Raw genomic sequence first — 17,144 nt, forward strand, 5'->3', positions numbered from 1 at the left:
TCATGATATAAACCTCATGTGATGGCTTCAGTTGTGTCCAACACCATTAACTGTTTGCTGACCTGACCAAGCGCGGTCAGCGACTTGTTAATTGCAGCGGCTTCCACAAGGCGCTGACCCTCAGCTTCTGTCCGCGAGATGCGCTCAGACCCGGCCAGGTCACCCAAGGTTAGCGTACCCCGCGTGCTCTCTCCAGATAAGGAGTCATTGCCGAGCACCTCCAGCGTCACCAGAAGATGGGAGCGAGAACTTAACACAAAAACACCAAGAACAAAGTCTGTGCTTCTGAGAATCATCCTCATCACCATCATGATTGTCAACATTACCTCATCATAATGATAATAATAACATTGGCTATCATAGTGGCTTGCCCAATAAATTTAGTGACAGTCAGGTGTTTTCTACAAAGCAAAGTCCTTATTCCCAAGCCTTTTATAAATGTTTTGACTGATTTAAGACACACAAGTATTTTGTTGTGTGAAAATATACACTCCAAATACAATAAATAAAAGACTCTTCTTGCCCCAGAAATTGATTCTAATCATCTGCATCAATGTACAGTGGGGCAAATAAGTATTTAGTCAACCACTAATTGTGCAAGTTCTCCCACTTGAAAATATTAGAGAGGCCTGTAATTGTCAACATGGTTAAACCTCAACCATGAGAGACAGGATGTGGAAAAAAAACAACAGATAATCACATTGTTTGATTTTTAAATAATTTATTTGCAAATCATGGTGGAAAATAAGTATTTGGTCAATACCAAAAGTTCATCTCAATACTTTGTTATGTACCCTTTGTTGGCAATAACGGAGGCCAAATGTTTTCTGTAACTCTTCACAAGCTTTTCACACACTGTTGCTGGTATTTTGACCCATTCCTCCATGCAGATCTCCTTTAGAGCAGTGATGTTTTGGTGCTGTCGTTGGGCAACACGGACTTTCAACTCCCTCCGCAGATTTTCGATGGGGTTGAGACCTGGAGACTGGCTAGGCCGCTCCAGGACCTTGAAATGCTTCATACGAAGCCACTCCTTTGTTGCCCTGGCTGTGTGCTTGGGATCATTGTCATGCTGAAAGACCCAGCCACGTCTCATCTTCAATGGCCTTGCTGATGAAAGGAGATTTTCACTCAAAATCTCTCGATACATGGCCGCATTCATTCTTTCCTTTACACAGATCAGTCGTCCTGGTCCCTTTGCAGAAAAACAGCCCCAAAGCATGATGTTTCCATCCCCATGCTTCACAGTGGGTATGGTGCAATTCAGTATTCTTTTTCCTCCAAACAAGAGAACCTGTGTTTCTACCAAAAAGTTATATTTTGGTTTCATCTGACCATAACATATTCTCCCAGTTCTCTTCTGGATCATCCAAATGCTCTCTAGCGAACCGCAGACGGGCCTGGACGTGTACTTTCTTCAGCAGGGGGACACGTCTGGCAGTGCAGGATTTGAGTCCCTGGCGGCGCATTGTGTTACTGATAGTAGCCTTTGTTACTGTGGTCCAAGCTCTCTGTAGGTCATTCACTAGGTCCCCCCGTGTGGTTCTGGGATTTTTGCTCACCGTTCTTGTTATCATTTTGATGCCACGGGGTGAGGAGGGAGTTGAAAGTCCGTGTTGCCCAACGACAGCCCCAAAACATCACTGCTCTAGAGGAGATCTGCATGGAGGAATGGGCCAAAATACCAGCAACGGTGTGTGAAAAGCTTGTGAAGAGTTACAGAAAACGTTTGGCCTCCGTTATTGCCAACAAAGGGTACAAAACAAAGTATTGAGATGAACTTTTGGTATAGACCACATTCTTATTTTCCACCATGATTTGCAAATAAATTATTTAAAAATCAAACAATGTGATTTTCTGTTGTTTTTTTTCCACATTCTGTCTCTCATGGTTGAGGTTTACCCATGTTGACAATGACAGGCCTCTCTAATATTTTCAAGTGGGAGAACTTGCATATTAGCACAATTAGTGGTTGACTAAATACTTATTTGCCCCACTGTATGCCTTGAACTTTTAATGTCCTTCAGTGATTCGTCATGGATAAGCATCAGCCTAAAAAACATCCATATCGGTCGGGCTCTAATCATCATCATGACGAGGAGGAGTGCCTTCCTTCTTGTGTCCCAAACTAAGGATACTCATACACTGTATTTATTAGGGATTTTTCCATTGTCCTCATGCTATTGTTAATTGTAACTCTGCCAAAATAGCACTAAATTGCTCCGCCAGCCCCTTTCATACTGGTACATATTAGTACCTAGTTGAAGCAACCACCAAACTTACGCTTATGCCTACTCAGTTATCATCATCACCACCGTTATCTTCACCTGTGGATGTTCATCTTGGTGGCTGCCATCTTCCTGTTTCTCTCTCCTGTCTCCATGGCACGGAGGATGTCCTTCTCGTCACACACCTGCACTTGAGTCAGTCCCGGCACGGACACTACCTTCCCCTGCACGCGTATATCCAGGCTGGATGATGTAGCTGGACTTTTCGCCAGCAGGTCGTTGAGTGTGTCATTGTAAATCTCCAACATGGAAATCTACACATGAAAAATACAAAAACAAAATATCATATTGTCTTGGAGGCCATTAGAGAAAGACAAAGTACAGTAATATATATCTAAATTGTGACCAGTATTGTCAAAGATTACTTGAAAAAGTACCGTATTTTTCACACTCTAAGTCGCACCTGAGTTTAAGTCGCACCAGCCCAAAAATGTGCAATGACAAGGAAAAAAAAAACATAGTCGCACCGGAGTATAAGTCGCACTTTTGGGGGAAATTTACTTGATAAAATCCAACACATAGAACAGATATGTCATCTTGAAAGGCAATTTAAAATAAAAATACAATAGACAACAACATGCTGAATAAGTGTACAGTATGCTAATGTTACATGACGCATGAACAACGAAATGTGAACGTGGCTAGTATGTTAACGTAACATAGCTATTAAGAGTTATTCAGATAACTATAGCATAAAGAACATGCTAACAAGTTTACCAAACCATCAGTGTCACTCCAAAACACCAAAATAACATATGATATTATATAATAATGTGTTAATAATTTAACACATAAGTCGCTCCAGAGTATAAATCGCACCCCCAGCCAAACTATGAAAAAAAAATGCAACTTATAGTCCGAAAAATATGGTACTTTGATTACTGATTATGCATCAAAAAAGTAATCTAGTTACTTTATTGATTACTTTAATATCAAAGTAACTCAGTTACTTTAAAATTAATTTATCAGTTATTTTTACCGATTTTTCTCCCTTTGCTGCCTCAACATAAGAATGACAACAGAAAAATGTCATCGCATGTACCGGTAGTTGTTTATTACACACTTTTGTGCTTTCAACAATAGGAACATTAGCCAATACAAAGCTAGAATTCTGCTCAAAAAGTAGCGGGTCAACATCAACAACAACAATTTGCCTTTCAGACCCCGCGCATTGATCAGCTTTCTTTCTGACAGAAAGGAGAAAAAAGAAGTCCTGTGCTAAAGAGAAAAGCAATCCCAATGACAAAGATTTTAACATGCATTTTACAAATGAAATGCCTCAATGAATCATTTTTTATTAATCATTTAAGCTTTATTGGTGGATTTTCTCAAGTTAAAGCGCCACACAGAAATTGATATATTTAATTGTGTAAGCAGGATCTGTGTATTTTTCTTATTATTTAATTACAGGTGTTTTTGCTCATTTCAATTTATCTAATTTAAATGGGCTATTATTTATTTTATTATGTGTTTAAATATTTCAAATGTGATGTAGTATTCATTTATATTGTATATATTATGTTGTATAACTTTAGTTCCTATGTGAATATTAGTTCCTACTTGTTTTGTTGTGGTAGGAGGGTTTTGTATTGAACACGGGGCCGTGTTGGTTATTAATATAGCAGAGAAGACAGCAGTAAATCAACAAAGACAAGTCAACTGTGCCCCGATCTACCACTCAAGAGATCTGATGGACTCAAAAAGGGGGTTACGATGGCATATTAGTTTGAAAATCGACCGGATCCATCGTATTTTTACACGAGTGACTTCAGGTCTGCCAGATCCTAGCTAGTAGTATTGACGCAGGAGTCTCGCGTCAAATAATAAACTCTGCCTTTCTTTTCTCGTGTGTCGCGTTCAGCAGCTTGTGGGACACGTCTAACACGAGGCCGCACTCCGACTGGTGTGCATTGGCTGATTGACTTTAACGCCCGCGTTCACTGCGTTCTCGCGGCGGCCACATTGTCGTGCCGTTGACTTTTCTGAGTTATACTGTCCTACCGTGTTGGTCGTCATTATAGTAGAGAAGACGGAGTAAATATAATCTATACAAATAAACTGTAACCCGATTGGCTCACAGCCACGAAAAGTAAGGGTTACGTTACGTCAGAAACTCGTTCGGTACGCCTCCGTTCCGAACTGAGCACCCCGAATATACGTATATACGTGTATATATATATATATATATATATATATATATATATACATACATGGCGGAAAACACAGACAAGGCTGAAAAAGCAGTTTCTGTTCTTGCACTCCTCTTTAAAATAAACTGCTTTATTTTAACCCAAAATAACTGTTGTGTTTGATAGAACAATATGTCTATATGCTGTCCTAGCACATTCTTGGCGCATATAGCCCCCGAACTATTTTTAATTTGTCCGTTTTACCCTGGAAACCCCCGACTACAGACGTCGCGCAACCGCTTTTGTTTCAACCCAGCCATAAAACGTAGGTAATTAATTAATTTAGTATTCAAAATGTCTGTCATTTTTAGCTTAGAATCATAAAGTGATGTCTAATATTTCGTTTAAAAAAGAAAACTTTATAAATTTTTCACTCACATATTTTAAACTTTTAAACAAATTACCGGTATGTCACAATGAAAAAAAATGGTGTCTGTAAAAAAAGTCACAGATATCTACCTTACAACTCTCGCCTAATTGTATTTTTTCTTTACTGTCGCACTTTCTCAGATATGTTAGATGATAAATAATCGATCCAAACAAAGAAAATCTGAAAAAAAAAAAAAAAAAAAACGTTTAAAAAAGTAAATAAATGAAAATGAACATCTCGACCACTCCTTGATGTCTGCGATTTCTACATCGCGACCCTTGTTATATTACCATGTTTCACCCATAAAATCTGCCTGTAGCCATTCACAGCTTTGTCTTGACACTCAGTGATACATGCAACATGGAGTTTTTGGATCGATGATTCCAGCTTTATGACATGGCGCATTATCCTGCTGAAAGTAGCCATCAGAAGTTGGGTACATTGTGGTCATAAAGGGATAGACATGGTCAGCAACAATACTCGGGTAGGCTGTGGCGTTCCAACGATGCTCAATTGGTACCAAGTGGCCCAAAGAGTGCCAAGAAAATATTCCTCACACCATTACACCACCACCACCAGCCTGAACCGTTGATACAAGGCAGGATGAATCCATACTTTCATGTTGTTGACGTCAAATTCTGACCCTACCATCCGAAGGTCGCAGCAGAAATTGAGACTCATCAGACCAGGCAACGTTTTTCCAATCTTTCCAATTTCGATGAGCTTGTGCAAATTGCAGCCTCAGTTTCCTGTTCTTAGCTGAAAGGAGTGGCACCCGGCGTGGTCTTCTGCTGTTGTAGCCCATCTGCCTCAGAGTTCGACGTACTGTGCGTTCAGAGATGCTCTTCTGCCTACCTTGGTTGTAATGGGTGGTTATTTGAGCCACTGTTGCCTTTCTATCAGCTCGAACTAGTCTGGCCATTCTCCTCTGACCTCTGGCATCAACAAGGTGTTTCCGCCCACAGAACTGCCGCTCACTGGATATTTTTTCTTTTTCGGACCATTGTCTGTAAACCCTAGAGATGGTTATGCGTGAAAATCCCAGTAGATCAGCAGTTTCTGAAATACTCAGACTAGCCCTTCTGGCACCAACAGCCATGCCACGTTCAAAGTCACTCAAATCACCTTTCTTCCCCATACTGATGCTTGGTTTGAACTGCAGGAGATTGTCTTAAACCATGTCTACATGCCTAAATGCACTGAGTTGCCGCCATGTGATTGGCTGATTAGAAATTAAGGGTTAACCAGCAGTTGGACAGGTGTACCTAATAAAGTGGCCGGTGAGTATATATATATATACACATACAGTACAGGCCAAAAGTTTGAAGAAAGTAGAATATAAAAACCTGTTGTCAGTAATTCCACCTTTTTTTTGCTAAGTATATAATTCCACATGTTCATTCATTGTTTTGATATCTTCAGTGAGAATTTACAATGGTAGTGAGAATATAGAAAACGCACAAATGTTGAGGTGTGTCTAAACTTTTAATTTTGCTTCTGAGTCAACAACATGTTCCCCACCCCACCCACCTCCCAAACCAGGCAAACTCAGCCTATGGTTACAAACTGTTAACGATAAAAATTACGTAAAGGCTAGTTACAAACTGTAGAAATGCTGTCTCGTACCTGTAGGTTTTGTTTCGAGTTTTGTCGTGTTATGCTGTAATTCCAAGTGGTTCCTTTAATTGAATGTGGAGCTTTTAGCTATTAGTATTTTTGAGCCAGCGCAGTTTTTAACGCACGGAGATATTTATGTCATCTTTACTGGACAAAAATGTGAATTAATGGCTTTATTTCCAGTGAGCAAATGCAGTCGTTTGTTGTATCTCTCCTGCCTCTCACTGTTCACCTCCCAACAAGGTACAGAGGCTATGTTGTTGGCCGCCGCCGCAGACAGTGCTCACACAGCGTGTTAGTACAAGTGACCAATTTTTTCCCCCTCCTATTAGAAAACGGGACATGTGATGTCACTCCCAAACTCAAGAGCAACATTTTCTATTCAAAATGCTCTTCGCACATGACTACAGTATTCTTCATTCTACAGTCATTATGAGGCAATAACAAAATAGTAACGCACAGGCACTAAGGAAACTAATTCTAATCAGATTACTGGTTTGGAAAAATGAACGCGTTAGATTGCTTGTTACTGAGGGAAAGCAATCAGATTACAGTAACGCGTTACTAGAACACTGACAACACTGATCGTGACTTCATCAAATGATCTGCTGCCATGTTCCATGTGAAAGGCAAATCTGCATGTCGGGCATTTTGCAGCTCTAAAGAAAGTATGTGAGGTGTGTTGGTACCTTAAGAACGTACGAAACTTTCTCTTTGAGTGAGCACACACGGAGAAGTTCCCGTATGGACCTGCAAAGGGATGCAGTGATGGCTGTAACACCATGACAATAAAATACTGGACACACATTCATTAATCATTTACAACAGACAGACAAGAAACACATACTACAAGGTAAGGCTTATGTACACCATGTTTGTGTAGATTCTCAGTGGTTGTTGTTGTTCTCAAATAATGTCCCTTCTTTGCCGGCAAATGAACCTCTGTTTCTGTACCTGAAGAAGTCGCCCCGGTGATGCCGTGACATACGCTATCAACATTTACAGGTGATTTTCAAAAAACTGGGTTCCCCACCTCGCATTGCTGGAACTGTGTACGCCCCACCCTGCCATATCACGTTTCTTTCCGACTTATCTTCCCTCCTCTTTCTCCTCCCCTTTCAACACTTTAGATTGGCCAACGATTTGTAAAATTAACATACCCATGTGGACACTAATCAGTAGTGCCATGTATTTATTTGACCAAATTTGGACATCGCAAGTTTCCATCTTAAAGTGTGGCGTCCCAGTGCCACAGGGCTCGCTACAGGGGTTCAGCACCATGGACGGCGACACCCCTGGGAGGTGAGGACCACACCTCCAGGAAATTTTCTACTCAGGTAACACATGATGAAGCAATTAAAACAAAGGCGCTCTTCCCAAGATATAAAAGGGGAGAGACTTTGAAGAATAGGAGTCGCGGAATCTACCCCGAGGCATTCCCCGGCGTGGCCATGGTCCTCTAGGATGGAAGTTTTGGTTCGTTTTTTCCTTTTTTGTTAAATAAATGTGGGCCACAAGAGCCCAGCATGTCCAAAACCTCTGCCTGCCTGTCCTCCTTCTGATCTGATATTTTACACAAGGTAAGAATAACACTATGTTGAAAGACACTTACACAAATCATACACATTAACATGCACACCTGATGTTAACTCCAGGCTGTTCCTTGGTGCCCATCATGGTGAAGGTCTTTCCTGAGCCCGTCTGCCCATATGCCAGGATACAAACGTTATAGCCATCTGCGCAGGAAGTGATGAGGGGCACGGTTCCTGCAAAAACCTCCTCCTGTAGAACAACAGGAACGTCAACAGGACCAAAACGTTGAAGAGACGTCATGGGGCGGCCATGCTGCAGTTGCTATGAATGTGCCTGTGTGTGACATGTAAAGCATATTTTGACCCCTATCTGTGAAACGCGCTATATACAGTGATCCCTTGCTACTTCCGGTTTCAAACTTCGTGCCCTCATTCCATCGCGGATTTTTTTTTTCAGTTATAAAATAAATAAATAAATACAGATGAGCTGTCCCGACCGATCGCGTAGTCCCACTCCTCCCTCTCTCCCTGCTCTTTGTTGGTCAGGCAGTGCACTGGAGCTGCTCATTAGAGTTAACGATGATTGACAGACATTTAATGTTAGATCTTGCCAAAGCTGCTTGGAAGCCGAAGCTTCAAAGCGCCGCATGCATCAGATAATCGTTTAACTTGTTAAACAGTTGCTGTGGCAACTCATTGTGTGTAAGTGAGCAGTTTGAGCGGATTTGAGTGGACTCACGCAATGAAGCATTTAATAAAGACAAGCATTTTTCTACTTTATTCTTGTTTAAAAATAATTAAGTGGGACAGTAACATGTTTAAAACATATTTATTATATTTGAAGTGCTTAAAAAACATTAAAGTATACTATATATATATATACAGTGGTGCCTCGACATATGATCGCTTCGACACACGATCTTTTCAACCCTTTTTCAATGACGTAAAATTTGACTCGCCATTTGTTTCTACATCCGATGACATGCTCGAAATACGCCGATTTATTACAGCGCCGCAGTTGTTTTTATTTCCCGCAAGACGGACGAACAGCAGGCCCCATTAACTGCGAAAAACGAGTGATCACTGTAATTCAAGTCTGCAAATTTACATACGTAGATGGTCTGTGCTGTTTCAAGTAATTTAATTCATTACCAACCACTTGTTTCATTACAAACATGTCGGTGATGCTGCTGAATGCGAAGCGATCAAGGGTAGGGTTTACAGATGAGGATCATGACGGCAGTCTTTCGCCTTCAGGTACAATATGTAATCAGTCACAAAATTTGTGGCGATTGGCCTTCATCCTTTTCTTCAGATTTTTGGTACAGTGGGGCAAATAAGTATTTAGTCAACCACTAATTTCGCAAGTTCTCCTATTTGAAAATATTAGAGAAGCCTGTAATTTTCAACATGGGTAAACCTCAACCATGGGAGACAGAATCTGGAAAAAAAAAACAGAAAATCACATTGTTTGATTTTTAAAGAATTTATTTGCAAATCATGGTGGAAAATAAATATTTGGTCAATACCAAAGACTGGCTAGGCCACTCCAGGACCTTGAAATGCTTCTTACGAAGCCACTCGTTTGTTGCCCTGTGTGTTTGGGATCATTGTCAAGCTGAAAGACACGTTTCATCTTCAATGCCCTTGCTGATAGAAGAAAATTTTCACTCAAAATCTCTCGATACATGGCTCCATTCATTCTTTCCTTTACACAGATCAGTCGTCCTGGTCCCTTTGCAGAAAAACAGCCCCAAAGCATGATGTTTCCCCCTGTGTGGTTCTGGGATTTTTGCTCACCGTTCTTGTTATCATTTTGACGCCACGGGGTGAGATCTTGCATGGAGTCAAAGATCGAGGGAGATTATCAGTGGTCTTGTATGTCTTCCATTTTCTAATAATTGCTCCCACAGTTGATTTCTTTACACCAAGCGGTTTACTTATTGCAGTTTCAGTCTTCCCAGCCTGGTGCAGGTCTACAATTTTGTCTCTGGTGTCCTTCGACAGCTCTTTGGTCTTGGCGATAGTGGAGTTTGGACTGTGACTGGCGGAGATTGTGGACAGGTGTCTTTTATACCGATAATGAGTTAAACAGGTGCCATTAATACAGGTAACGAGTGGAGCCTCGTTAGACCTCGTTAGAAGAAGTTAGACCTCTTTGACAGCCAGAAATCTTGCTTGTTTAAAGGTGACCAAATACTTATTTTCCACTCTAATGTGGAAATAATTAAAAAAAAAAATCAAACAATGTGATTTTCTATTTTTTTTTCTCCACATTCTGTCTCTCATGGTTGAGGTTTACCCATGTTGACAATTACAGGCCTCTCTAATCTTTTCAAGTAGGAGAACTTGCACAATTGGTGGTTGACTAAATACTTATTTGCCCCACTGTAAATGGTAATTAGAGACTACTTTCAGTATATAGCGAATTTATCAACATGTTTCAATGTGGCCATCATATTAGTTCCCATTACACACACACGGCTGCTGCCATGCAAGGCGCTGCCAACTCACTGGGGGGAAATTAGGATTCAGTGTTACGACACTAAAATTTGTATCATTAAAAGATTTACTCTAAGTTAATATTGTATTCATTATCACCCTGGAAATTATTATTATTACGACATGTGTGCACGGTTTTAAGAACTGTATAACCACTAGAACGGTTTAAAATGTACCAAGTATGACTTGGTACTGGGTAAAACCCAACAGTACCCAACCCTGATTTTGGGTGCCACTGACAAGAAGATACAGTGCCTTGCAAAAGTATTCGGCCCCCTTGAACCTTGCAACCTTTCGCCACATTTCAGGCTTCAAACATAAAGATATAAAATTTTAATTTTTTGTCAAGAATCAACAACAAGTGGGACACAATCGTGAAGTGGAACAAAATTTATTGGATAATTTAAACTTTTTTAACAAATAAAAAACTGAAAAGTGGGGCGTGCAATATTATTCGGCCCCCCTTGCGTTAATACTTTGTAGCGCCACCTTTTGCTCCAATTACAGCTGCAAGTCGCTTGGGGTATGTTTCTATCAGTTTTGCACATCGAGAGACTGACATTCTTGCCCATTCTTCCTTGCAAAACAGCTCGAGCTCAGTGAGGTTGGATGGAGAGTGTTTGTGAACAGCAGTCTTCAGCTCTTTCCACAGATTCTCGATTGGATTCAGGTCTGGACTTTGACTTGGCCATTCTAACACCTGGATACGTTTATTTTCGAACCATTCCATTCTAGATTTGGCTTTATGTTTTAGATCATTGTCCTGTTGGAAGATAAATCTCCGTCCCAGTCTCAGGTCTTGTGCAGATACCAACAGGTTTTCTTCCAGAATGTTCCTGTATTTGGCTGCATCCATCTTCCCGTCAATTTTAACCATCTTCCCTGTCCCTGCTGAAGAAAAGCAGGCCCAAACCATGATGCTGCCACCACCATGTTTGACAGTGGGGATGGTGTGTTCAGGGTGATGAGCTGTGTTGCTTTTACGCCAAACATATCGTTTTGCATTGTGGCCAAAAAGTTCAATTTTGGTTTCATCTGACCAGAGCACCTTCTTCTACATGTTTGGTGTGTCTCCCAGGTGGCTTGTGGCAAACTTTAAACGAGACTTTTTATGGATATCTTTGAGAAATGGCTTTCTTCTTGCCACTCTTCCATAAAGGCCAGATTTGGGCAGTGTACGACTGATTGTTGTCCTATGGACAGACTCTCCCACCTCAGCTGTAGATCTCTGCAGTTCATCCAGAGTGATCATGGGCCTCTTGGCTGCATTTCTGATCAGTTTTCTCCTTGTTTGAGAAGAAAGTTTGGAAGGACGGCCGGGTCTTGGTAGATTTGCAGTGGTCTGATGCTCCTTCCATTTCAATATGATGGCTTGCACAGTGCTCCTTGAGATGTTTAAAGCTTGGGAAATCTTTTTGTATCCAAATCCGGCTTTAAACTTCTCCACAACGGTATCTCGGACCTGCCTGGTGTGTTCCTTGGTTTTCATAATGCTCTCTGCACTTTAAACAGAACCCTGAGACTATCACAGAGCAGGTGCATTTATACGGAGACTTGATTACACACAGGTGGATTCTATTTATCATCATCGGTCATTTAGGACAACATTGGATCATTCAGAGATCCTCACTGAACTTCTGGAGTGAGTTTGCTGCACTGAAAGTAAAGGGGCCGAATAATATTGCACGCCCCACTTTTCAGTTTTTTATTTGTTAAAAAAGTTTAAATTATCCAATAAATGTTGTTCCACTTCACGATTGTGTCCCACTTGTTGTTGATTCTTGACAAAAAAATTAAATTTCATATCTTTATGTTTGAAGCCTGAAATGTGGCGAAAGGTTGCAAGATTCAAGGGGGGCGAATACTTTTGCAAGGCACTGTATTTTGCAGTTGTTTTTGTGGATCAGGCAAAAAAATTTGATTGCGTATTAGCCCCCCTGAACTATGCCACTTGGTTAAGCAGATGTTGCTCTGTGCTCTTGCAGTCAGTAAAGTCCTTCTCAGACCACTTAACATAGATGTCTTGCAAGGTGCTTCTCCAACACATTTCCAATATTTACAGCACTCTATTGGCAAGTCTCTTATTTATGCTCCAACGACCCAATTATTAATAGTTTTTGCAAGAACTGAATGTAAAGTTCGTGACCTACATATTTGTATTGTTTTCCTTTATCCTCTGCCAGGTTGGCAATGATAAAAATAATCTGCTCCCAATTACATTAGCTGAATTATAAACCAAGAAATCTACTGCAATGGTCAGAACCTTGAATAACCATTTAGTCACTAGTAATTACCATTACTGTTTAAGTCAGCTCTTACATCTTCCATAAGCTACAGTGGTATGAAAAAGTATCTGAACCTTTTGGAATTTCTCACATTTCTGCATAAAATTACCATCAAATGTGATTTGATCCTTATCAAAATCACACAGATGAAAAAACTGTCTGCTTTAACTAAATACACCCATTTATAGGTTTTCATATTTGAATGAGGATAGTATGCAAACAATGACAGAAGGGGGAATGAATGTTCAAAGTAAATGAACCATCTCATTTAATATTTTGTGCCCCCCACCCCCTTGGCAGCAATAACTGTCTGACAGACAGCCTCAGGTTTTGTGCAAAACATCATGAGAAACTTTTGAATTCATTCTTCCATGAATGATTGCAAGTTGTCCAGGCCCCGAGGCAGCAAACAGCCCCAAATCATGATGCTCCCTCCACCATGCTTCATGGTTGGGATGAGGTGTTGATGTTGGTGAGCTGTTCCATTTTTTCTCCACGCATGACGTTGTGTGTTACTCCCAAACAATTCAGCTTTGGTTTCATCAGTCCACAAAATATTTTGCCAAAACTTCTGTGGAGTGTCCAAGTGCCTTTTTGCTAACATTAAACGAGCAACAATGTTTTTTTTAGACAGCAGCGGCTTCCTCCTTGGAGTCCTCCCATGAACACCATTCTTGGCCATAGTTTTAAATGTAGTTGATGTGTGCACAGAGATATTGGACTGTGCCAGTGATTTCTGTCTTTAGCAGACACGCTAGGATTCTTTTCTTTTTTACCTCTCTGAGTATTCTGCGCTGAACTCCTAGCTTCATCTTTGGTGGACGGGCACTCCTTGGAAGAGAATCAACAGTGCCAAACTCGCTCCTTTTGTAGACAACTTCACTGACTGTTGATTTATGAACATCCAGACTTTTAGAGATAGTTTTGTATCCTTTCCCAGCTTTATACAAATCAACTATCCTTGATCGCAGATCTTCAGACAGCTCTTTTGACCAAGCCATAATGCACATCAGACAATGCTTCTCATCAAGACATTTCTTACCAGGTGTGTGTTTTATAGCGGGCAGGGCAACTTTAAACCACTCATCAGTGATTGAGCACACACCTGACTTAAAATGTTTGGTAAAAATTGGTTTCAATTGCTCTTTACGTCTCCTTAGGCAGAGGGCTCACTTACATATTTTTCCCCTTCTGTCATTATTTGCATGCTATCCTCATTAAAAATATGATAAATTATATTTTTGGGGTGGTTTTAGTTAAAGCAAACACTGTTTTTTAATCTGTGTGATTTTGACAAAGATTAGTTCACATTTGATGGTGATTTTATGCAGGAATATGAGCAATTCCAAAAGGTTCAGATACTTTTTCATACCACTGTATAAATGTTCCATATCTGAATAGACCATAATCATGTCTGTCATTTTTATTTCTGGCATTTCAAAAATGTTTATACACGTTGAAAGATGTGCTCTTCATGTTGGAGCGCGGGTGGGTTTTCAACAAACTTTGCATAGGGTTGTGTGTCTACATCTGTTATTGCTATGGTACCTGTGTGCTGGTGGGTGCGTAGACCTTGTCAAAGAAGAACTTTTTCCTGGTGTTATTGTGTATTAACGTGACTTCCTGCTGGTCGTACTGTTCTAGACATGAGGAGCTTCCAGTTGTGCGAATGTTCCTGCACCTGCAGAACACTCTGACATTCCCCTGCAGCTCCAGCAGCTTGTTGTATAAAGCGCGTCTCTCAAGCGTTTCCTTCTGGTAAAGTGAACGCATTGTTTGTGCATCACGGTCTGCCTGCCGCTGAGCCTCAGTCATCTTCTTCAGGACATCTTCCGTCTGGGTTAGAATGCTCTTCAAGTCACTGAGCGTCAGGAGGACCCAAGACCTCAGCTGTTTAGCAGACACCTTGAGCTCCCGGGCTAGTCCACCGGCCTGGCGCAGGTGATCCGGATTCACTGAGGGCTTGGCAGAGGCGCTCCTAGTGTTCGGCACCACAGGTGTCTGGCGACTCTGCAGGAAGCGGACCTTCTCCCGTGCCTCCTGTCGGTCGGCCTCCAGCTCGGCTGTTTTGCGATTGAGGTTTTGCACAATCTCGCTCAGATGGTGAACTTCCCGGACCAGGAGTTTGTTCCTATGGAGACGTTCGTCAGACTCTTTCTGTTTGGAGTCCAGCTGTTGCCTCAGATCCTCGATCATATGGTCGCGCTCCAGAAGAGCTCTGGATGGACCACACCAGTATCAGGAGGGTTATCAGAGTCATCAGTTGTGGAAAATAGCCAATTAAAGCTACGTGGTAAATTAAGACTTTTGAGGAATTCTTAAGATAAGAAAAAAGCTTCAGGCCGTGAAAATTCTAAGTCCATGCTGGAAAAAAAAACTTAAGATTCTCATGATCTATTTTCTACAGCTGAACTGCTAGACTGCTTCTTTTGTGTAAAATCAGAGGAAAGAACTCAATCAACAATCAATCAACATTTGATGAGAACATACACAAGGTATAAAGCGACAGTGTGCCCATGAAAACAGTTACACTGCCTCCTGATAATTTTTTAACGAGAAAGATGAACTGGACGTTGCAATCAAGATCCATTTAGCCTGGTCATCAAACACCTTATCTTTAACATTAGGCAATAAAGGAAATGTGTATTAAAAAAACATCTGGGCAACATCAATTAGCATAGAATGTAGCAAGCAGTAGTGTAGCAGAGCCTGGTTTAGATGCTAAGATCGCATGGTAGGTTAGCGTAGCATGCTGCTGTATTTGCCAACCTGAATGAATTAAGATCGCTGTATCCTGGATCTCCTGTTGCATTAGCGTTAGCATGCAAGAGGATCTCTCCAAACATTGTGAGGTAGGCAGAGATGACATCTTCAGCGTCATAGTTACAAAGTCGGAGTGCTGCCGTGATTTCTTTTTGGTCTAGCAGGCCCGGGAGGACTGACTTGAGATAGAAAACAAAAATGAAATAAAATTTTAGATCACACATTCACTTCAATCTTGAAATATGCGAAACAAGTGAACATTCAAGCGAACATTTGATTCTGTAGCAAGAATCAAATTTGAATTGCCAATATTAGCTGTTGCTATAAATTGCTGTTCAAGTGCTTCATCAAAAGGTCTAAAATAACTTTGAAATTGCCCCCCATAGCAAGAGACTGTTGACTTCAACCTCGCAGGGCTCCAATTGCTCTAAACTTTTGAAGTTCGCCGCATTTCACAACCTTTAGGAATTCTGTCCTGAAATTTCTTTAAACGGCCTATTCTTTGCCAAGCTGTGATGTGAGACCTTCCTCCTTACCGTGATTCTGTGAATTCTGCTTTGCACAAAGTCCACATTCATTTCCCACTGAAGGGGAAGCAGCAGCCACATGCCTGAATGAGGATCCCAGAAGCGGCACACGTTCAACCTCTCCTGGGAAGCGTCACACATGCACACAAGATTAGAACATGCAAGAAAGACATGGAGCATCTTAGATGCTGACAGGATAAGTACTTCTGAAAAGGACAGATTTGCTGAATTCAAACATTTGTATGACACTGGCGTGCTTTAGTGGCGGTTCCTAACCTCAAACATGTACGTCATCACATTTCCTTTGCCTGGGATGAAAATGCTCCCTGCGCGATCATCTTCACCAACCGCTGCCACCGGCTGGACACTTGTGACCAGTGGCTGGACGGCGACCTCAGGGAGGAAGATGGTCAAAGACAATACATGAAAATTCATTGGACAGAGACAGAAAGTGAAGGTTCAATAATTTGGCGAAAGACAGGAAATGAGATGATGATGGCATCACCTCTTGATTAGGCCTGATGAAGCGCCCCATGTCAAACCATTCCTGGGGAAAAGGCTGCAGCTTCTGATTAGAGGAGACATTATGAAACAAAACCAATAGCGCTGACGTGACCAGGACATCTTCCGTTTGGCGTTACCTGGGCCTCATCCACGTAGACTCTGTTCCCATGGTGCTCGAAGCAGCTGTACAAAGTTCCATTGTTGTGAAGAAAACTCTCAAAGTTTACTGGTACTTCCTCTTCCTCACCGGACACTTCCTGATTTGAAACACATTACCATGGGCCATCTTAGTCAGGTCTTCTGTCAGGTCTGATGTCTGCAGCCTTGTCTTCCTTGTTGCATAGCGTGAAGGCTTTTAGCATATAGCCCGATAGTGTGTAATTACATAACATGTAACCGCATAGGCCCGATATGTTGATCAACTGGTAGATCCCAAAAAGTTCGCTAGTCCATAAAGAACAGTGTGCTAAATCATTCTGTCTTGCTATTTTATTTGTCTTTTGATTGTCATACAGGTAAACAGGCAGCTTTAGGATCCAATTTCAGAGTCCCTTTAGCCTATCACCC

General features: G+C 41.3%; 1 protein-coding gene across 2 annotated transcripts in view; it reads right to left on the minus strand.

The window, feature by feature from the left end:
* Nucleotides 1–17,144, minus strand: part of LOC130916154 (uncharacterized) — a 35,242-nt gene that overhangs the window by 14,743 nt on the left and 3,355 nt on the right. For both annotated transcript variants that reach the window (XM_057836647.1, XM_057836646.1), the window contains 10 exons: nt 16,715–16,834; nt 16,579–16,641; nt 16,350–16,466; nt 16,083–16,196; nt 15,553–15,725; nt 14,332–15,001; nt 8,104–8,246; nt 7,154–7,214; nt 2,328–2,542; nt 63–249 (listed from right to left, as the gene is read on the minus strand). In XM_057836647.1, coding sequence (XP_057692630.1) covers nt 63–249; nt 2,328–2,542; nt 7,154–7,214; nt 8,104–8,246; nt 14,332–15,001; nt 15,553–15,725; nt 16,083–16,196; nt 16,350–16,466; nt 16,579–16,641; nt 16,715–16,834 — 1,863 coding nt within the window. The remainder of the gene's footprint in view (nt 1–62; nt 250–2,327; nt 2,543–7,153; nt 7,215–8,103; nt 8,247–14,331; nt 15,002–15,552; nt 15,726–16,082; nt 16,197–16,349; nt 16,467–16,578; nt 16,642–16,714; nt 16,835–17,144) is intronic.

This window comes from Corythoichthys intestinalis, chromosome 5 (assembly GCF_030265065.1).
Source record: "Corythoichthys intestinalis isolate RoL2023-P3 chromosome 5, ASM3026506v1, whole genome shotgun sequence".
Classification (NCBI taxonomy): Eukaryota; Metazoa; Chordata; class Actinopteri; order Syngnathiformes; family Syngnathidae; genus Corythoichthys; species Corythoichthys intestinalis.